Source organism: Neolamprologus brichardi, chromosome 12 (genome assembly GCF_056152115.1).
Source record: "Neolamprologus brichardi isolate AB-2024 chromosome 12, ASM5615211v1, whole genome shotgun sequence".
Classification (NCBI taxonomy): Eukaryota; Metazoa; Chordata; class Actinopteri; order Cichliformes; family Cichlidae; genus Neolamprologus; species Neolamprologus brichardi.
In genome coordinates this window covers 22509514-22533089 of record NC_142115.1, presented here as the reverse complement: position 1 = coordinate 22533089, position 23576 = coordinate 22509514, and the positions used below count along the sequence as shown (strand labels likewise).

Sequence of the window (23576 nt, the reverse complement as noted above, 5' to 3'; positions counted from 1 at the left end):
ACGTGCTTTGTCTGTAGGGGCCACCGTAAATATACTTTTATTTATTCACTCCACATAAAATGTAATAAATAAATCATATAATACAAAAACAACTATTCACATTTCAGCTTTTAACTATTTAAATTTTCAGCTTTTTCCTTTTACAAATTTAAAGTGAAGCAACACAAAACACTGCAAACCACAACACAATTAAATATAAATTATAATATGAAAACAAAAAGAACATGCATATTCTCTGTCATATGGGCCTGCATGAATAAACTTTCTGAATCCTTTATCATCTGCAACTGAAAATAGTTGTGGATGATTACTATACCTTTCTAATGTGACGTTGTTGTCCCTGGCTTTCTTTCTCTCCCTCTGGCTCTGTTCCTGTGCTACTGAGTGTAACTACCGCCCCTCCCTCCTCTTCCCAGCGTAAAGCACAAGGCTCGCGTGCTGAGTGAAGCAGAAAAAAAGTGCGAGAGAGAGGGTGAGAGAAAGAAAGAAAAAAACCCATGCGGCTCGCGATAAGGAGTCGGCTCGCGTCGTTCACGTCAAAGAGTCGGCTCTAAGAGCCATTTCGTTCGCGAACGACCCATCACTATGCCAGAGCGATGGTGGCTGAGACACAGCGGAGCAGAGGTGGAAGTGCCTGGCTTAAAACAGGACATGTTAGCTGCTTAACTTTCACTTAACTTACTTAACTTAACTTTCAGTTACTCTTTATATAGTTAGGTAGGAGTCAGACCATGTTTCTTTTTAACTGAAAAACATTACACCAGGTAACCTGCTGTGTTGAAAGTAGGGCTGCCACGATTAGTCGACTAGTCACGATTACGTCGACTATCAAAATCATCGACGACTGATTTAATAGTCGATGCATCGTTTGAAGCTTTGTAAGATCACAAAAGACGCAGGAATAAGTAGTAGAATTTAAGAGTGTAATAACGGACTGAAACATAAGATGGCAGCACTGCATGTACAAGGATGCCAGCTGCCGTTAAACCCCGAAGAAGAAGAAGGAGCTGTGTCCCAGAATTCATAGCGCAGCCCAGCTCAGTTTCCAACAATGGCGGCAGCTAGTTAGTTTTAATATTACTCTTATTATTCTTTCTGGGTCACAAAATAAACGTTTAGCATATTTTCAGGCGAGAATGTAGCTGTGTAAACCTCAAATATCTGCTCAGTTTATCAAGACACCACATATTTTCAAAAGCGCTCCAACGTTTTCGGAGATGTCTGTTACCCACTAGCTTGACAGCTAGCCGGGGGCAAGGCTCTCTAGAGCCCATGAGAACACCGGACTCCGGCAAATCGTTTTCAAACCCACTGCGGTCTTTCGCTACTCAGGTTAAACATATATAAGTCACTTAGATAACTTAAAAATGTTATTGTTTGGCTTTTTTTGGTTTTTATTTGTTCCTGAGTAAATCGGTTAGGCTGAGATTAAAGTTATAGTTTTTACACAGCTGAATAAACATCAAGCAGACAACTGATTATCAGAAGTGTGAGATGCTAGAGAATATACTCCGGTGTCCCGTTATATTTTAGATGGCAAGGAGTTTATTAAACTTCACCGAAACAATCTGCAAATTTCATTCAAATTTAATAAACTATCATCTTTTCTTTATTTTTAGTTAGCACAGACCTTAAACACTTAGAGCTGTAAGCTAATGATAGTTATATGAGAGCAGATGCTGCTGGTGCAATAAGCTGTACGCTGTACATCCAATGGATGCATGATCTGATTAGTCGACTAATTGCAAAAATAATCGGTGACTAGTCGACTATCAAAATAATCGTTTGTGGCAGCCCTAGTTGAAAACGTGTTTTCCGCCGATGTTTGCTCTGTAGTAAAATTAGCGATATTTGACTGCCCTGTTGATCTCATTGAAATGTATACAGCCTATTTAAAATCTAAAACTTAACATTGTCCGTAGCCTGCTGTTGTTACCACTGTCCTGTTTGAAATGTAATGAGAGAAACTGGTTATTTTGCCATATGTGCATGTGCCGATATTGAAGCCAAGGTACTAACTAGCTAACTGACTGGATGCCCATTAACCTTATAACTCCTGTTGTGTGTGTGTGTGTGTGTGTGTGTGTACAGATTGTCAGTCCAAAGAGGGAGAGAGGAAAGGGGGGAACATGAGGACAAAGTATAAGATCAGGAAGTACCAGGTAAGAAAACAGACAGGGAGTACTAACAGGCAAAACAGTAACTGTTTAACTGGCAAAGAAAAAGAAAGACAAACAACTAATACAAACAACTCATACAATCTGGAAGTTGTGTTCTCCCTATATTAAAGCTGCTATACAGAATCTGCAAAACAAACTGGGTTGTCAGCCCTGGCACTGCATTACCATATTGAGCTTCAGTCAGAGGAAGTCACGGTTGCGTTAGACTTTATAAAGCTCAAGAGTGAGGCTGGTACCATTCCAGATATGTTAACATTGTACAATCTTCTGGATAATCAGATCTTCCCCAAACTGAAAACTTTCAATTGAAATCAGTTACACAGCGATAAAAAGAAACACAAAAAACTGTCAAGAAGCTGTTGTATTATAACTGCAATAGCCGGTCGCATGACAGCCACGGGAAGCCGACGGGTAAAGAGATCATTTTTTTATCGGATTACGTCGTTGAAGAGAAATTGTTCGAGCCATGTTTCCGAAGTAAAAAGAGGCGACGGATGGCCTGGATTACAGCCATTCAAAGACCAAATATAACGTCCCAGAACACTCCAGCTCACAGGTTAGTCTACTCCAAGCATTTCCACAAAGGTCAGTCTTCTGTTGTAGTTAATACATCATTTTTTATAACATAATTTGTGATATAGGTTACAAGCAAGTCTGGCGCTGAACAGAAATTGTGGTGCTATGCTCATTTGTTTATTGTGCATAAATAGTGAATTGTCCTGAGACAATATTGCGTTTCGCTTCTGTTATTACCATGGTACATTGACAAAAACATATACTTTTATTCACAGGATAAAACAGGTTTTTTTGTATCTCTAATTGCCCAGTATGATTACAGCATACAATATTATTGTCACTGCTACATTTCTGTAATGCGAACCAGAAATTATTTCCACTACTAATTAATTACCGTTTAGCTTAAAGGTCCTATTAAGAAACGGTTAACGAATGTGTATTTATGAAGACGATTTGTGAGACTGGTAAACTTATGATACGTACGATGGTCTTTCGTTCTACACGGTGCATTTCAAGGTCCTGTACCCATCCGTCGGTAAACTGTACCTGGGCTTGTTGCAGTGACCTGAAGTTACTAAACTTCACGAGTGTATGCACTCACTCCAAGAATCGTATAATTTTAAATATGAGCGTGGTGAAAGTTGGGCAGCATGCTAACGTATTTTGTCCACTCTGTGCTCGTAAGGGTCTGACCCTTTCACTCCTTTGATTTTTTTTCCTTGTATCTTTTCTTTGACTTTTCATCAAGTCTGTCTTTGTACAGACCGGCATTGTTATCCTTCGTTTTGTACATAACTTTTTTGGGGGGCAAAGAAAAAGTAAGAAGGTATTGGAACCGGAGAATGAACGTTTTGTGGTGCTGCAAATGCTTGCATTTGATGCGGTACTTGGATTTTTTGCCACGAGTTACCGGCATGCAATGCGCGAAAGTCACGTGGTCTGTCAACCGGAAGTGATGTCATTTTCGCGGAAATGTAGTTTTTTAAAACCATATAGCCTCATGAGCCTATACTGGTGTTTTTAAAAGTTATCTTTGACTTTATGACTTTCTGTGTCGTTTCTGGGATGCTTAGGACTCATATTGCACTGCTGGAAATAGTTTATTTTGATGCATATGCTGCTTTTTTGCAAATTTGCATTATAATATTTATTTTCGTTTTTCCTGCAGTATATAAAAATTGGTGTATTTCAAAAATAAAACTATGAAGACACTCAAAAGAAATTTCCTGTGGTGGGAAACTATTTTGTGCAACTTTTTTGTATTTACAGTTTTGAGAGATAAGCCTCTTAAATTTCTCTAACTAGAAATATATGTTAAAAAAACAAAAACGATTTTCAATTTTTTTGTAGTTTATTGCACTTTTTTGCAATTTATGTAATTACTATGCACTTAATGCAGACATATTATTAAAATCTGGGCTATAATGGTTGTATTGATGTATAGCAACTTGAAATGCTCCCAAAAATGGCACTACAGCATGTAAAAATATAATATAAGCTCTGGCGGACTTGGTTCTATGGTAGGTCTTAAAGGGTTAATGGCCCAAAGCTGAGCACCACTTGTACGCCACTTGGTAAATATTTACCTTCTCTTTTTAGTTTAACAAACTTAAAACTCCACAGGTTATTAGAAATAAAGGGCAGCCAACCGGACTTTGTACTCAATGGAAAAATGTGCAATTTAGAAAAGACAGGGGGGAAAGGAGAGAAAGAGATTTTTTTGATGGATGGGGCACTTTTATTTCTCTCTTGACTCATTCGCTGCAGGAATCTCCAATCAGGCTGAACTTATCAAGCGTGAAAAACCATGTGAAAGAGAGGCTGACAGAGACAGAAGAAAACAAGAAGGTTCTTTCTCTTTTTCCTACTTGGAAAGCTCATTATTCCTCAAGCTTCCCTCATCTGAAAAGCGACCCCCTCCTTTACCTAACTTCACTTTTTTTATTTTTAGTCCCCGCCTCACCTCCCCACAAGCCCACACTATACGAGTGACTAGCTAGTTTATCTTCTACTCCAGCACCGCCTCCATTCTCTCACTGGCTCTTTCATTCCCTCAATCCCACCACTCCTCCCTCCTTTCCTTTTTCCTCCCCTCTCCTTTTTCTCTCTGTTTCTCTTCATTGCTGGTTGTTCACGCCAGCCAGCTGAAAGCCAAAGAGCTCCTCTGTCCGTCTCCCACTGATCAAGCTTTAAGACACAACTTTCCTCAGAGAAACTGAGACTTTACTCCAAAGGAAGCATTCACTTGAGTCTAAAGGTACAGAAACAACTTCTACTTTTAGTATTTTCTACCAGTTTATGTGTTTGCAGATACATTTACCCATCTAACCAGAAGCTGTGTTTGTGTGTGTGGATGTGTGGGAAACTGTACACGTGTGTTGAGGCTAGTGTGCATAAGAGGAAGTTTGCAGCCCTTTGTATAGCAGCACATGGACTTGTCAGAAGAAAGCATGTCTCCAAGGAAGGGTTAAAATGTTTTCTTGTGGGATGGTGCTGCTAAATTATTGCTGTCATCTGTCAGAAGTTGCAATGGGATATTTTAATTTTTCAGTCTCACTTAAATGTATTTGTTCATCTGCTGTAGTAGTTTCAAAATATGATAGAGTCACTAACCTCTGTTATCTGATTCAACTAACTGCACGACTGTCTAATCTTAATAATTGGGTAACTTTTAAAATATTTTCTTCCCTCTCAACCAGGCAATTCCAAAGGAGAAGGCGTGACAGAGAAGAGAGCAACGGAACAAGTGAATCATCAGCACCTTTAAGGTGTTCCTGTCACAGCTGAGTGGAGTTCAGGTTTTCCCACATTCATAACAGATCACTCGCAGCTATGACTCAAAGCAACGGTGAGAACCAGCAGAAGACCCGGAGTGGTCTCAAACAAATCCGAGCCGGAATCCAGTCCCGATCAATAAAAGCCAGACAGAAGGTGGAGAACATGACAAAAGATGATGTGAAGGGATTTTTTACCAGAAATGCCTTTGTGATTCTCACTGTTGCTGCAGTTATTATTGGTAAGTGGGGGAGGATTTATTTTTTACTTCAGGCATGTTTTACATGAAGAATAAATCAGTTCATTAAAAACTGAAGATTACTTGAGTACACCACATAGCCCTCCTCTCTTCAAACTTGTAGAGTGCAGCACATTCTAAGCGTCATGCAAATAATCCATGAATTTGCGACCAACAGCTGTACTAAAAAAGGAGGACGAATAAACACAAACTCTCCAAATGAGAGAATACAGGGAACGTAAATTAACTTCTTAACTGGCCTTTAGCTGACCCTTTAACTGGCCTTTGGCATCAAGCCAAAGGTTAGCTCGGTGCTCTAACCTCTGACTCTTACTCAGTAGGATGTAAGCCGGGCCTGCCTGCTGCCTGGACATCTGCAGCCCTGCTAGAATTACACCATGCCACAACAAACACATTTGATTGATTGTTAAACTCCGGATACTCCTCACTTCAGGCTGCAGGGTCAGCCACCTGGGCTTGTCTGCGGATTACTGATGGAGTGGACAAACAGCTCATTGAAGACACAGACTTCACTGAAACCGAAGATGAAAACAGACATTTTAACAAGAAAATCTAATTTTAAAAATCAATTAAAGCAGGAGTCGCAACCATTGCGCAACTACTGGTGTTTTGAAGAGTCTAAACGGCACATCAAGTGCTTTTCACTTTCAACACTATAGCACCACCTACTTAGATTATCTTTTTTTGAAAGTAGTCACAAGCATTATAGCCTACTAATAATTTTAACTCATATTGAGGATGTATTCATCCCCGTGTTGGAGTTAAATCTAGGACTCTACTAAGCTCATGTTGTCATGTCAACTTAAAATGGTCACATTAAGTTTCTGCTTTGCTTCTGCTTCACACTGCAGGTATAATCCTGGGATTTGCCCTTCGGCCATATAATATGTCTTACCGTGAAATTAAATTCTTCTCTTTTCCTGGAGAACTGCTGATGCGAATGCTTCAGATGCTGGTGCTGCCCCTGCTGGTTTCAAGTCTCATTACAGGTATGGGCATCAAAACATTTTTAGAGCAATGAGGACACTAAAAGATACAGATGCATCTCCATGAAAAATACATAGACTACTCGCTGTCAGAACCTTGTTTTATTCTTGTTTTAGTCACAAGTACATCAGATTAGGAGGTCAAGGAACTAACCCCCATCAACAACAACAATAAAAATAGTAAAGTTTTAAGGGTTACTTTAAATCGCGAATGATGACTTAGAAAAGTCATTTATGAAAAAATGTCTCAAATGTCTCAAATAGAAATGATTTAGTTACTCTATGAGTAACTGTGTCACAAAGTTAAATACATCTGACACACCCAAGGCCACATTTTTAATCTATTATTAAGGTAAGTAACTTGTAGTCATTGTCTATTTTTGGCTTACCTCTCAGAAACGTACACTTGTATCGAACAACAATATACCCAGCACTTTACTCCCAATATCATAAACACATAATACTACCCTTTGTCTTAGCCACACATCCACAGCAGTAATTCAGAGTGCCTACTCAGCATGTCTCCACAGCTTTCTTCAGATTTTGCAATACAGTATCTAGTATAGAAATGCCTCCCTTCTACTAATGTGTGCTCTGAGTTCCTGCTATCCTGTTGTGGAAGTGCAGCAAAACATCAGTTTTCACATACGAAAAAGGAGCACATGACTCTGTTTTTATGGGATTTTATGCATGTGGATGTCTTAAAACCCGTCCGTGTTCATTTTAAGAAGCTGATAGTGTTGTTTGCTGTTTTGTGGCTTGCTGACAAAAATAACCCTCATGAGTGGCAGAGTGTGTTCACCTAGTGGTGCTTGTTTCTTTTAGGCCTCACGGTAGATGTGGTTAGGATGACCTCATAAGAGAGAGAGAGAGAGACTCAATCACATGCTTGATCATTGTAGTAATGCTCTAATCTTGCAACAGCATGTCCACAGCAGTCACAGTACATTTTGTTTTATTTGAAGCCATTCAGAATTTGTTTATGCAGCTCGTGTAAATTTGGTCAAATATTGCAGAACAAAAACAAATGACACAAAGTTTTCAAGTGTTTAATGCAAGTCAGACACACGCGAGTACTCGATTGTAGCAAGTGTAAGAATGAATAAAGTTATGGAACGTGTAAATTTCCAAAATACGAGTCAACAGCATTGACGAAATAGATAGGAGGGCCTAACGCCCAGTCATTGAGCACTGATTGGAGGGGATCGGAGGGGCCAGTCTCCTGAAGGGATGACATAGACAATTGTCCGATAATAACCTTCTTTGTGCTTCAGCAGGGCGCAACAACAGCATCCTCTGACATCATGTCACATGACCAACAGCATGTGGTAATCAAAAAAAAAGAAAAGAAAAAGGATTCTGCCTTAGTCACAAACTAATGCAAGTTATTAGACGCTATTCAGAACCAGAGACAGTCAAACACTACACTGCTGCACGTAGCCGATGCTGTAACAGCAAACATCATCTGCATGAAGAGATAAATAGTAGCACATGGAAAACAAATTCAAGTAACATTATAAACAGTATAACAATAATATGCAGAAATCTGATTATTGTAAGTTAAAGTACAAATACTTTGTTTAAAAATAGACTTTCGTGCATGTTCATACAGCCAGAGGGTTTTTTCTCATCTGTATTTGTCTCCTGATCATTCAGGTATCTTTATTATTTTAATGGGGTAAAGTTATTGCATTACAAGTTCTTTTAGAACACAGTTAAAAGGTGTCCAACTCTAGTTGAGCTGAATGTAACATATATTTCATCTTTAAGTATTTTCATTATGTTCTATAGGACTGATTGCTTTGCATATTTTCATGACTTTGAGAATAACATATTATAGAGCACAGGAGCCTCACAGTCATGAGTTGTCTTTTGCAAACCTGTAGCCCTGTGCAATATGACTGTCACGCTCCTAAGACTGGGTAGAAAAGGATTTGCCTCTGAATTGATCTCTTCTAAAAGTGAAGTAGAACTCCGAATCAGTTTAAAGACCTCAAAGGTATTTTAAACAAAACACAGAGGAGAAAGAGGACAGGCAGGAAGGAGAAGGCTTATTAAAGGAAATGTTTTTTAATGATAGAATAAGAAAGAGAGAATACAGAGAATGTTTCTCTTTTTCAAAATTACATTTCATTCAGTTTTTCTCTCTCTCTCTTTCTAGCTCTCTTTTACACGTACTCCACTCGCCCACTCACATAAACTAACCTCTCAATCCATATTGTCCTCAGGCATTTCATTGTGAAAGCCAACTCCACCACAGAACCTTTATGCAGCCAAGAATGGGCTGGATAGGAACAAGAGACATAGGCAGTAAAGAAAATGATGTGAAGGGATCATGAGAGGGAAGTCAGAGGAAGTTTCTGGAAGAGGAACATAAATCAAATCTTTCGAAGTGCGCCAGTATAAAAGTGTAATTTTACAAGGAAATAAAGTCCAAGAGTACCATTGCAGGTCTCATAAGAATGTTCTGCAGGATCATTTTCCTACTCTGTGCTGTCCTGCATGCACATAAGAATTTTAGCTACATGGAATAAAAAGCATTGAAAGGTACACGATCTCATCAGCTAAGTTGCAAGTTTAAAAACACCAATCTAAATATGAAGTGCCCCTTTCTACAAACCTACAGTCAATATGTCTATTTGCAGTTACTGCACTAAAAGTAAGTTGTTGGTATTTGTAGTTATACCCTCTAAGCTGCAGAGGTATTGACTGACCATAAACTGGCAGGTAAAGAATTGCTAGAACTGTGGAGTTTGTCTTTGCATTAAGGGCCGACCTCTTGGAATTGCAATGTCCTGCATTTCAACTTCCTCCCCAAGGCAGGCCTACTTTTGTATTTGATGAACATTGCCCATATGAAAAAAGAAGGTCATTGTCCTTCCTCTCCCTCAATCTTTCGTTCTTTTGAAAAGATGGAATTGGTACGGCTGTATCCGCTGTTGCCTGGACAACAGGCTGGAGATCATTGTGTGCGTCTGGGGCTAACTAAGTCAACAAGTTTTCCCAGGGCTGTCAGAAAGGGAATTGGGGGAAAGCAAGAGAAGGGGGTTGATTGGAAGGGAAAGGGTGGAAATGAAAGAGGATTGAAGCAATAAGATCAGTCTCCCCCGAAAAAAAGGGAAAAAAGGGGAGAGGGGTGAGGTGAGATGTGGGTTTGGAAAGAAGGGAAAGCAGGGGAGGTGTACTGGGGGACACTCTGAAATAAGGGGTGATGATGGAGGGGTGGCAGAGAAAGGAGGCGAAGAATTTGGGAGAAGAGAACAAGGAAGGGGAACGGTGAGGAGGGATGGAAGAGGATCAAAAAGAATCGGATAAAAGCTCAAGTCTGGCCATGTTAAGACAAGAGGTACAGAGAGGGCCAAAGCAGGGGCAATAGCTACACCCACCCACCCACGGACAAACAGAGACACACACTCACAATTGTGCTCTTTGTCTGAATGCCGACTGACATAATCCATTTGCTGGCATCTCACCGTAACCTTAAACATCACAACTAAATACCAAATTGCAACCTTTAACCCAGCCTTGATCTATACCCAGTTTTAACCTGACCCCTATGACCAAGTCTTAGCCCTCAATATAACTTTCAAGGCTGTGTCATTAAATGAGGACAGACTAAAATGCCTTCACCTCCAATTAAAACTCAAACTGGTTCTCACACACACACTGTGGTATAGACAGTATCAAAGTGACACATGCGAAAGAAACACATACATCTCCCATCACACAAAGCTTTCTTTGCCTTCCTCAGCTCTGAATAAAGATAATGGCCATAATAGGACCTGACACTTTAAAAATACAACACCACTATCGCGCCCATTGAAGCGCCTTGTCAGTTTCTACATCCAGCTCTCTGAATGGCTGTATTTCTCCTTGCTACCATTATCCCTACAAAGTCTGTTTAATGCTATTAGAACTGTGGAGGACAGTTTAGCCTCCAGGCGCTGCGACTCCCTCACAAATTCTTTCTGGCAGCCGTTAAACTTCAGTTATTCTGCAGCATCGATTTCTTTCTGAGAACCAGATATTTCTTTTAATGTTTCTTTCTGAAGCTAAAAATCATTTTGTTTATTAAGGTTTGCCTTCAAATGTGGGAGATTTTATTGGAAAGCTTGATATCTCCATATATCTGAATAATAATTGTGTAGTAAAACTGACATCTCAGATTTTGTGTAATTACCCAGTATCCAGCTTTTCTCACAGGAATGCACAATTTACCAGACATAACCTACTGCAGAGCAGAAATCAACAACTTTTTGGTAACTGGATCTTCAGTTGTTTGTTGTGACTCCTGCTACAATTCTTTCAGCATAAAATTGTCACATTGTGTTCTCGGCTTCCTAAGCCTTGCTAGTGGTTTAATGTGCTGCATACTTGGTTTTTTTCCCCCTTCTGTCACACAAACATTGAGCTGACGTTAGACTGCTTATCTGCAACCAACATCTCTGCACAGTGTGTACACACCAAACTAATGTCCGTGAGGACATGTAGAACTTTTTAGCAATAAAGAGAGTTCACGGAACGACGCCAGCTCTAGTTTTTAATTCAACTGCCAATTCATTTTTACAGAGTTTATCCCCCAAATTGTAATTGACAACTTGGAAAGTATGTGCAGTTTTGCGTATTACATTTTCCCCTCTGTGTGCTTTAGGTGTTGTTTTTCCATCAGGAAAGGTCAGTCAGATTGGGTTTCTTGCCACTTTTTGTTGTCACAGATAGTAATTCAGATAATCCAGATGGAGATATTTGATCTATTATTACAGCCTCATTTCCCAAGCTAACCGTATGCTCACAGGGATAGACTTTAGTGATGCATCAATAAAAATCCCTGGGCAGGATTACTGCATTATTCTTTTAATAGAAACCATCATAAAAACAGGAACATGCTCTATCTTTACAAACTTCACTGTAGTATTATTGCACCCTATTTAAAAAATAACCACATTCCTTTTATTCTACTATATACAGAAAGAAATAATGAAATATTACAGTCACGAACTCTGCGGTGACTAATTTACATCATGCCCAACACAACCTTTATGGCACTGTTTCTTCATTAGTATATAGGAGTTATTACAGCATGAGTCACTCCATGCTTCTTCCAAAAGTACAGCTGTCAGTGAATGTGTTCATTTATTTTTAAAACTCTGCTCATATGTTTATGATTTGTCATTTTGCAGGTATTGCTGCTCTGGACAGCCGTGCTTCTGGTAAAATGGGAATAAGAGCAGTTGTCTATTACACCACTACAACCATCATCGCTGTTTTCATCGGTATTGTCATGGTGCTCATTATTCACCCTGGAAAAGGATCAAAGGATGAGTTCTCCAAGCAGCAGCAGATAGAGCAGGTCAGCGCTGCTGATGCCTTTCTGGATCTTATCAGGTATACCTTTATGCATTCTGACCAAACAAGCGTTCTCACAAGATCACTCCAGTACAATGACTGAATCAGCAAAAATGAGGATTCATAGTCCCTTACTAATTGCCCTTTTGATATAGGTCACTGAGATGGAGGTGTTCAACCTGGGAGAAGGATTTTTAAGTTGTTTTATCTTTTAATGCTGCAAAATGCACTGCAAAATCACACAGTGGTCTTAATATCCTATACAATTCCTTTTTGATTGTTTGATTGTTTTTTTTATTTTATCAATATGCATTTGTAGTTTGTAATTTATTCATTCTAATTTTTAAATGTACTGATTTTGTTGTGTTTTGCAGGAACATGTTTCCACCTAACCTCGTGGAGGCTTGCACCAAACAGGTAATTTTTCCTCCACACATTTCCTGTTTTCTTTTACACTTACAGAAAATTGATTATCTCACAAAGATGTCTCACATCTGTACCTGAGTGCACAGTTAGCATTGTTTAAAAACTCACAGTTAGTAATCCTTTTCATATTGCCATTGTCATTTCTGACCTATGCTGCCGAAATAAACAGTGGTGTTAAATTCCAGGATTAACTCCTTTGGTAGCATCCTTATAAAAACACATTAGACATGCTTTATTTATCTCAGTGTCTGGTAAGGTGGGCATTGCAAAACGTTATTAAAATAGACAAAAAGTATTTTGGGACAGTGATGGCACACCCAGCAAGCCATTCAAACAAATCTCCACACAACACATGTTATCCTATTGTGACTTTTGCTTCCTCATTTGAACACAATTTAGATACGCTGAGTTTGTGGGTTGTTATATTTTGTGAACATCTGTGAAGGTTACTTTTTTTTTTCTAGAGTTGATTCCACTTTTTCGTTAGGTCTTGCTATTTTAGTGAGATCTGCAAAGATCTTGTCTTGCAGAACCTACACAGAGGACCTGAGGTCAGTCTGCTGGTCTGACCTTGGGACCTCTGCTCTGGCATCTCCGGCATCTGATCTTATATTTGCTCTGGCATCTTCTATCTGGGCGGTCTGAAGGATCAGACAGATGTGTTCCCTTATAGGTCATTCCATCTCAAATAAGCAAATTGTTAGAACATTTCTATTCTACCCTCTTTTATTTGCATAAAAATGTTATGGTCCAAAGTTTGAATATAATGAGTTCTGTGACATTTTATTGTCATAAATCAAACACTTTACAAAAGATATTTTTTGAAAATGGTCAGTCAACCCACTTCAGGCCATTTTCTTTGCACACTGAATCTGAGGCAATGTTTGAGTTAAAGATAAAAGCCTGAAATTTTCACTTGTCTTTCTTATCATCAAAATGAATCCAGATCTATAATTTGGGTAGATGCATCAGAAAATGTCTGATAACCAGAAGCTTGAAAAAATTCAAGCCTGTTAAGTCTAATATTTGTGCATGTGGTAATAAAAAAACACTGTAAAAGACAATTAGTGACATTTCTGAATCTTGAAAAGTATTTGATATATAAAACGAAACTATCACAGCAATAATTGTATATGTCGAGAACAAGTCCCATGTTGATTTGAGCTGGCCTGACCCTTGATCTGTCTTGATTGACCCCACTCATTTTAAAGGAAAAGTAAACCTAAGAAAGAATGTTAAAGACTATTGGGGTTAGGGTACATTTGCTTGTTGTTTCTCTACATTTTATCTAGAACAAATTTATCCAGATTTTAAACCATACATCAGGATCATCTGGCATCTTATTCCAGTGAAAACTTGCTGATGTCATACAGACACAGAATTCTTATCCAAATGCTCATTTTTAAGTTGTATATTACACATCAGTTTCATAGTAACCTTTAATGCTATCTTTAAGCTAAGCCATTTTTTTCTTTTTAATTATTTTTAATTACTTTGCCTAGATGTTTAGAAACTACTGTTTGAGAGCTGTCTTCTTTCTTTGCTAAATTCCAGTTCAAGACGCAATACGCCAAGCGAGTAGTCCATGTGACGATGACTATAAACGACACGTTAGTCGCACCCAATGGCAGCCAACAAATAGAGGAGATGATCCCCGTGCCAGGATCGGTAAATGGAATCAATGCACTCGGGCTGGTGGTGTTCTCCATATGCTTTGGTCTCATCATCGGGAACATGAGAGAACAGGGACAACCACTAAGGGACTTCTTTGACTGCCTGAACGAGGCCATCATGAGGCTGGTTGCCATAATAATGTGGTAAGTACCACAAAGGATGTTTATTGGATGGATGAATGCACTGTAAAATCTAATTAGTTCCCAGAACTCAAAAAAATTGAGGAAACTCGTTGCCTCAAAAAAATTGAGTAAAGCTTAGCTAAAAATGACTAAATTAGGATAATTTATTTATTTTGAGTACTCTGTACAAGCTCATTTGTTCCCAGAACTCAAGGAAATTGGATCAAGTTTACGTAAGATGACCAAGTTAGGGTAACTTACTCATTTTGAGTACACTGTACAGCCTTGTTAGTTCCCAGAACTCAAAAAAATTAAGGAAACTCGTTGCCTCAAAAAAACTAAGTAAAGCTTACTTAAGATGACTGTTAGGACAACTTACACATTGCAAGTCTGCAGTATTAAGAATAACTTGATATTTCTGACTGTACAATACTAATTGTTTACTTACTGACAAACATTTCAAGTTCAACTAAATGAAAAAACAATTTGTGGTAACCTGAATATGATTAAAAATAATTAACAACACTTTTTGTAATGATGTTAAAATCAGCCCAACTTTTATTTTCAAACACAACAAAGTATAACAGCCAACATACTGTTCTGCTGAACAACAAACAATTATATGCCATCACTGTTATAATCTCACAATGAAACAAAGTCTCAGATGTAATTATTCTGAAAATAAGTTTAGGCCTACCACAAGTTTGTTTTGTACTTACATTACTTATATAATCAAAATAAAATATTTGTTGTTCTGTCACAAGTGCAGTCTCTGATTTAAACAACACATTTGTTTTTCATTCCAACACATGAGCTGGAATGTTGTATTATTTTAAGGATGGCTTGTTTCCAGTCCAGGCATTACTGCCTGAATGACTGTCATGGATCAAGGTGATCCAAATGTAGGTGCAGAAGAAAGTCTTTAACTTCCCTTAAGTACAGTGGCAGTGGATGTGGGTTGGAGATGCAATGAGCTTGAACCTGCAGGCGACCATCTTCACTGACCACACCATCTGTGACGGAGGACTCATCTCTCCTGTTGTCCTGCAAGCAAACAATCATATTTTTTGGAACATGAACTGAATTGCTTTCTTAAAACATTTTTTTTCTCCATTTGGTATAAAACAGACTCCAATTTACACAATCTCAGGCTCCCTCCCCACCGGAGAGGTGACATTCAATGTCCCACTGTCAGTCTGGATAGGCCCGACCACCACTCAACACACAATAATGTCATTCAATTCAATTCAATTCAATTTTATTTATATAGCGCCAAATCACAACAAAAGTCGCCTCAAGGCGCTTCATAGATACAGAAAAAAACCCAACAATCATATGACCCCCTATGAGCAAGCACTTTGGCGACAGTGGGAAGGAAAAACTCCCTTTTAACAGGAAGAAACCTCCGGCAGAACCAGGCTCAGGGAGGGGAGGCCATCTGCTGCGACCGGTTGGGGTGAGAGAAGGAAGACAGGATAAAAGACATGCTGTGGAAGAGAGACAGAGGTTAATAACAGATATGATTCAATGCAGAGAGGTCTATTAATACATAGTGAGTGAGAAAGGTGACTGGAAAGGAAAAACTCAATGCATCATGGGAATCCCCGGCAGCCTATGTGTATTGCAGCATAACTAAGGGAGGATTCAGGGTCACCTGGTCCAGCCCTAACTATATGCTTTAGCAAAAAGGAAAGTTTTAAGCCTAATCTTAAAAGTAGAGATAGTGTCTGTCTCCCGAATCCAAACTGGAAGCTGGTTCCACAGAAGAGGGGCCTGAAAACTGAAGGCTCTCCCTCCCAGCATCATTTTAAAAAGGGCTATGCAAACATGGCCAATAACTTCCATTCTAATGATGTGCAAAATGATTTGGGGACAAAACAAATTTTGTTGTTAGAAAACCTGCAGACTTCACTATATACAGTGTAGGACCCTCTAAACTAAGTTTGGGGGATGTGATCTTTCAAGAAATGCAGACCAAACTGTTGTTGTTTGTTTACTTACACAGCATGTCTTGTAGAATTAACTGGAGTCACCAGCAACAGCATAGTGCAGTCATATCTCAAGTCTAATAACAGAAGACAGGAAAAGATCAGTAAAGAAACAACTTCCCCAAACCAAAGCACAAATAAAACAATAAGTAAAACAGGCTGATCTAAAGTATGATTAAAGTTCAGCCTGATTAATATAAATGTCACTGACAGTTGCTAATATATTGGAAAACCAAAATACTTACCACTAAGTTGATGTCTTTCTGTCCAACAACAGGAGTGCTGGTCCTGAGCCTCAAAGACAGTAAGAAGCAAGCACAGGGAGAAAAAGCAGAACATTTTTCAGAAACTGATTTGATCCTTAATGGCTGTGCAATCATTGTAACATAGAGTTTGCTTATGTTGTTAAATAAAGTCTAGATTTGACATTAATAGATGCCACAGATGTTCAAAAGCTGCCACAAAGCATGAAAAAAAAATGGACGTCTCTGAAAACATTGGAGCATTTTTGCAAATATGTGATGTCTTGATAAATTGAGCAGATATTTGAACTTTACACAGCTATATTGTCGCCTGAAAATATCTTAAAAGTTTATTTTGTGACCCAGAAAAAGTAATAAGTTTTTTACCTGAGCTCCTCCGCCATTGCCGCGCTTACAAGTACACACAGGCTCTGACAACCAGCCAACAAATGCGATCCTCCTTTTCCCCAGACTGCCCTTTCTGGGTCACAAAATAACCTTTTAAGATATTTTCAGCCGAGAATATAGCTGTGTAATGCTCAAATATCTACTTAATTTATCAAAATATCACATATTTGCAAAAGTGCTTCCACGTTTTCGGAGAGCTCTGTTATCCACCAGTGCGATAACTGACCGGGAGGTCAAGGCTCGATAGAGTCCACGAGCACAGCTAACTCCTGGCGTATTCTTTTCAACCCCCCTGCACTCTTTTGCTACTCAGGTTAAACATGATATATATTGTTAAGAGATATATTCTAAAACACTTCTTCAGCAGAGAATCAGAGAGGAGAAACACACAGATTTTCTTGCTAGCAAGGGCAGCCTAGAGTGAGACTCAGAGACTCGCCCTGAGGACTTGCCCTGGTCCTTTATTTATACACTTCAGTGGGTGCTTGTGTGGTGTGTGTGTGTGGTGTGTGTGTGTGTGTGTGAGTGGGGGAGGGGGGGGGGGGGGGGGGTCAGAGTGTGACCCCATAAATGACTTACCTAAAACTGCTGGTCTGGAAAGTCCAGCAGTTCATCAAACCAAAACCACTTAGACTGGAAACAGATATAACTAAGTTAATCCTACCGTAAAACAATAAAACAAGGTACGAACTTTCCCATGCTCCTAGGATGTGGGGGTGAAAGCCAGAACACCCTGGAATGTTACAGACTTCCTAGGATGAGACATCCTTTCAATAAACACAAATGGTTACATGTAGTATTCTACCATATACAAACTTACAGTATATCATTAAAAGATTATACTGACTACCAAGTACAATTTTCCATTGACATATATATAATTAGTTAGTTAGTTAGTTATGGCTATGGATTGAAAATACCCCCCACACCCCACCCCTAAGGGCTGCACCTCCCGAAGAATTTTGTCTGGGCTCTTATCTTACTTTTTTATTTCAAACAATCAACAGAAAATTTCACAGACATAGTTTTATAAGGTTTTTAAGGCTGTGGTGTTAATTTTTAAGTAACATGAGCCCAGCGGCAGCAGCAACGCTAGGCTAACACTAACTAGCTAGCAAGATTATAAACCTGGTGCTAAACTAAGAGAAGCCACAAAATCAGTTTGAATAAGAGTAAACATTTACTCACCAAGTCAGTGTATCGGGTAAAGATTCACAGCAATGAAAACAATAATATCTTGAGCTGACGCTTTTCCAGGTTTGCTCAACATATTCCATAACAAATGCACCATGAACATGCAGACTGATCTGAGAGGGAGGAGGACGGTAGTGACAGGGCATTTTCAAAACACATCTTTCATCCTTCCGCACTGAGAAGCAAAACTTCCATCTTACTTAGTTTCTCTAAGTTAAGACAACTCAAATAAATTGAGTTTATCAGCATTTTGGCATAAAAAGTACTAGTAACTTATTTAAATCGAGTTCTGATAACAAATTGATAAAAACTGAGTTCAGCCTATTTAATATTTTCAATTAAACACAATATTACATTTTACAGTGTGATGTGTTTAGCTTACAAATTCATAACAGCCATCTTTCTTCAGGTATGCCCCCATTGGTATCTTGTTCCTGATTGCTGGTAAGATTGTGGAGATGGATGACATTTCGGCTATGGGTGGCCAGCTGGGAATGTATACAGTGACAGTCATTTGCGGGCTGCTCATCCACGCCATTTTTGTCCTGCCCACTCTCTACTTCGTCATCACCAGGAAGAACCCCTTTGTCTTCATTGGTGGCCTGTTGCAGGCGCTCATCACTGCTCTAGGAACATCATCCAGGTAAAGAAGCATCATCCAAAAGACGTTTAATATTATTCGCTTTTGTGTTGTTTTAGTGATCTGGAAGCAGATTTTACATGTGTGACACTAATGTCTGTGCTATTCCCAAATGAGTTGAAAACAAACTGCAATAACTTTTATTAACATATCAATCAGCAAAATAAATTGTGTCAGATTAATAATATTAATAAATTAATTATTACACCGCCGTCTCTTGCTCTTTCTGTCGTCTTGCAGCTCTGCCACATTGCCTATCACCTTCAAATGCCTGGAGGAAAACAACAAGGTGGACAAACGCGTGACCCGCTTTGTGCTCCCCGTTGGTGCCACCATAAACATGGACGGCACTGCTCTGTATGAAGCCCTGGCAGCTATTTTTATCGCTCAGGTCAATGACTATCAACTTAACTTTGGACAGATTCTCACCATCAGGTATGTGCTGTACACTGCACTCTTTTATCAGATTTGTTTTGTCACAATTTCCCTTAGATTTTGTGTGCATTTACGCATGGTGTTTCTTAGCCACCAATTAGTTGGAGAGGAATAAATAAGTAGTATTGTAGCCAAGGGAATACATTTAAGTGACCCTCTTCAGTGTTATTACCATAGAATGACTTAATATGGGGACAGAAATTGAATTTCCAGGTAATTCGCTCCATCTGCCTTTATTTGTTTTAGTATCACAGCTACTGCAGCCAGTATTGGAGCAGCTGGAATCCCTCAGGCAGGACTGGTCACCATGGTGATAGTACTAACATCTGTAGGCCTTCCCACAGATGACATCACACTGATCATTGCCGTTGATTGGTTCCTGTAAGTATTGGCTTTATATTGCTACAAAAAAAAAAAAACACAAACAAAAAAAAAACTAATGTTCTTCTGTGCAGTCAGTAAAAAAGGGAGACTACGCCAGGCTTTTTCACAATTTAGCTGTGAAAATGTATCACTCACTGTACAAAGTGGAAATAGTTTGGTATGAGGGAGGAACTGGGAGGATTTAATTTTGAGAAAATAAAATGTAGTGCTGCTGTGTGGTATGAAATCAATCAATTTTGACCTAGAAGAAATATCTGTTGTGCCTTGCACTCTTGATTAGAGGATAAGAGGACAGCTTCCAGAGACACTCCTTTCACATTCCACGATAAGTAATCCATCTGGATTTGATTCAATCCACAACTATCTCCTGCGCTAGCCTTTTCTTCCTCCCATCTACTGGCTGTGTACATTCAGTCTGAGGATAGCCTGAAACAATTCTAAAATCATGCTTACAATTTTCTAATTAAATGTATTTTTATGAACACATGTCGGTGTGCTTTTTTTTTTTGTTAAGTTTAGCATCTTTTGTCCTGTCTTGCTTTGGTTTGTTCTCTTTTGTTTCATGTCTAACCTCCTGTTGTCACCTGTCTTTCATTAGGGACCGGTTGCGCACCACTACTAATGTCCTTGGGGACTCCATTGGTGCAGGCATAGTGGAACATCTGTCTCGCCATGAGTTGCAGAACACTGACCCCGAGGTGGGCAACTCAGTGGTGGAGGAGGCAGAGAGGAAGCCGTACCGGCTCATCAACCAGGAGAATGAGTATGAAAATGAGCATCCTGTCAGCAGTGAGACCAAGATGTAAAGACAGGGTTAAATTTGCTGCACTGCTTTGAACCACATTTTCAACTCTCAAAGTCCTTTTGACTTCTAAAGTTTTCATCTGATGAGATCGTATGATTAAACTCATTTACAGCTAGAATCTATTTCAGCCAAGTGAGTTTCACTAATGTGTGAGGCTTCCCTCACATCCCGCACACTTGAAGTGATTAGTAGCTTTGTGCTATTCCTAACAGTACTATATGTTATGCCAGAGGGTGGCAGCTGTTTACTATTAAGAATGAAAACAGAGCCCAGTGGTCCAGCGTGCATGTTATCCAACTTCTCCCAGAACTGTGATGACTAACCTTACCCACTAGAGGCCAGTATTGCTGTATCGGGAAAGCAGCCCACCTGCACACATTTTCTGGCTTTAATTGTTTTTCATTGGTTATGTTTATGAGAAATGTTGTTAAGTGGTAGTAAAAATCTATCAGGAGACTTCATGCACATGGACTAAATGGCCAACATTTTTCAGCCTCTTTGGAGGAAAAAGTGCTACTACAACTTCTGTACAGTCATTTGTGACTTTATTTTTTATGATCATTGTACAGATATCAGCTGAATGAATGATATATTTACAAAAAGTCATTTATCCCTTAACTATCCAAAGCAGTATGTGCTGTCAGGCAAACAAAGCTCTCTCTCTTTCTCTCTATAACTATCACCCCAATCACTATAATCATAAATAGTGACATACCAAAACTACTAACTCATGTTTTTTCTCTTTAAATCTGCTCAGCTGCAGATTCGAACTTTAAGTCAGTAGATTTTTTTAAACCAAAAAATGAGTCTGTAATCCAAATTTCTCTATAGCTTAACAGCAACCAACAAAACATGGTGCTGTTTCAATATAAAGACAGTAATAATGTGGTGACTGTAAGGTGGCACCTTCAGACTGAAAAATAATTGCCTGGAAAAAAAGACTTAAATGATAGGTTGGATGTTAAATTTTCATATTTTTCTAGAATACATTATGGTGGATTTTTCTGAATTCAGTTTGCTGTAGAAAGTACAATTGTATGTGTACTCTTCTTTGATTTAGATAGAGATCTAACAGATTTTACATCAGAGCCTTTTAGTTTAACGCTTAGCTTTACATTTGAACTAATTCAATATAAAGGACATATAGAATGCATAGCAGATTCTTTGTATAGAAGATCCATCTGAATATAATGTAATTGTATAGGGAAATGTAGATAAATGTGTATATTAATTGTAGCTTAAAATGGCAAAAGGTTACTTGAGGATTGTAAATGTAAAGACGCTCTTACCAAACTAACATTTCCTCTAGTTCCTCTTTACAAATGCAAACGGTGCCTGATTAAAGGACCAAATGTTTCTCTTTACACACTTGAGGAAAATGAATAGATCGTTTGTTTACAGTTCCTGGTGTCTCTCTTGATATGATTTTCTCATTAATTCACAGGTACACATACAGACACACACGAACAGGAAATAATGAGAGTTGTAGTTTTATCTTGCATGATTATTTTGTTTTTGTTCTGCTTTTTTGAATAAAAAAATTAAAATCTTTGGTGGTGTGTTTATTGTTTGCTCACGATTATCAGAAATGTGAAATAATCAGTGAATTCTTAGCTTTTGGAAATCGCATATAAATTGAATAAATCTTTGAAATCCACTTTTAGCGGTTGTGAACATACTGTCAGGGATGTATTTATTCAAGGTTATAGGAGGAAGAAAGCAGACCTTGATTCAGTTATATATTACATAAATTAAAATAAAACATTTAATCCTGGGCAGGTCTTAAAATAGGGCAAATAAAAGTTCAGATGAATTACTAAACATGGCCTATCAGATAGTGTCATTATTTATGTAAGAAAAAGATTTGGTCAAAAGGCAGAAATGGAGTATAAAAAAAGGAATTATTAGGGTAAGTAGCAGCAAGGAGCTGCTAATCAAATGAACTTGAATAATCAGTCATCAGCAAGTGTGAGGACCCCTATAAAAGCAGGTTTTGGCAGTTTGCTGGTCTGAAGCATTCAGGTGTGTGTTTACACAGTGCCCAAGAAGAAAGCCATCAGCAATGATCTTAGAGTAGAAATTGCAGCTGCCCATCACTCTAGGAAGAGTCTTAAGGCCATTTTCCAAAAATGTCCCTTCTTCTACAGTAAAAAATATTATTCACAAGTGAAAAAAGACAGGTGTAAATGTTCAAAAGAGTGGACATCCAACCAAATTCACACCACGTGGGACTGTACAGTGCTCAGTGAAATGGCAACAAAACAAAAACAACTACAACAACAAAGGTACATTTCAGACTCTGCAGGTCTCAGTTAGCATGTTCAAGTTCATGACAGCACATTTTGAAAAAGATTGACCACGTATGACTCATTTGGTAGGTTTGACAGTAGAAAGCCTCTTCTCTCTAAAAAGAAAGTGACAGCACATCTAAGGTTGCATCTGAATAAACCATAAAACCTCTGGAATGTCCTTTGTGCAGATGAGATCAAAGTGGAGATGTTTGGCCATAGTACACAGCATCATGTTTGGAGAAAACCAAACACAGCCTATGAACACACACAACTCATACCAACTGTCAAGCATGGAGGTGGAGAGCTGGTTATTTGAGCTTGTTTTGCAGCCACTGGTCCTTGGCACCTTACAGTTGTTAAGTGATAATGAACTCTGTATAGAAAAAGAGTCAATCAAGGTGTTGGCACAGTCAATGACCAGACATCAGCCCATTTGAAATGCTGTGGGGGGAGCTAATGAGAGCTGTGCATAAATATATGTTCAGTTATCCTGGACAAGACTGTGCTGAGCAGGTTAAACAGATTTTTGTAAATCAGTTAACATGCTTCTCATCCTAATGTAACTCAACAGACACACAAACAAACAAAAAGCAAAACAAAACAAAACCCCACACGTATGAAAAGGGAAGCGACGCAAAAAAAAGCCCCGTTAAATTTCATAGCCGCTAAAGTAAAGTTAATGTTAATGTAGTAACAATGAAATAATATGTTAACACTCTGAAAGAAGTATGCTTCAGGAGTAGTTTTACATCACTTATTAATCTAGTATTCTGATTCCAGTAAAGTATTCCTGCTTTGACTTTAACACTTTTAACACAGCCAACTGAAATTATTACAGACAGGTGCACTGTGTATATTTTTAAATGCATCTACATAAGCTACATGTATGGGGGGCGGCGGGGGGG

At 38.7% G+C, this 23576-nt stretch overlaps 1 protein-coding gene across 1 annotated transcript; it reads left to right on the top strand.

Moving 5' to 3' along the window:
* Positions 1 to 4638: 4638 nt before the first annotated feature.
* On the top strand, positions 4639 to 21931 carry slc1a3a (solute carrier family 1 member 3a). Its single transcript, XM_006789731.3, has 10 exons — positions 4639 to 4953; positions 5396 to 5712; positions 6582 to 6719; positions 11897 to 12101; positions 12437 to 12479; positions 14043 to 14305; positions 18526 to 18759; positions 18997 to 19191; positions 19438 to 19572; positions 20174 to 21931. The coding sequence occupies exons 2-10, from the start codon at positions 5529 to 5531 to the stop codon at positions 20379 to 20381; spliced, it is 1605 nt and encodes a 534-aa protein (XP_006789794.1). The 5' UTR covers positions 4639 to 4953; positions 5396 to 5528; the 3' UTR covers positions 20382 to 21931.
* Positions 21932 to 23576: the final 1645 nt, after the last annotated feature.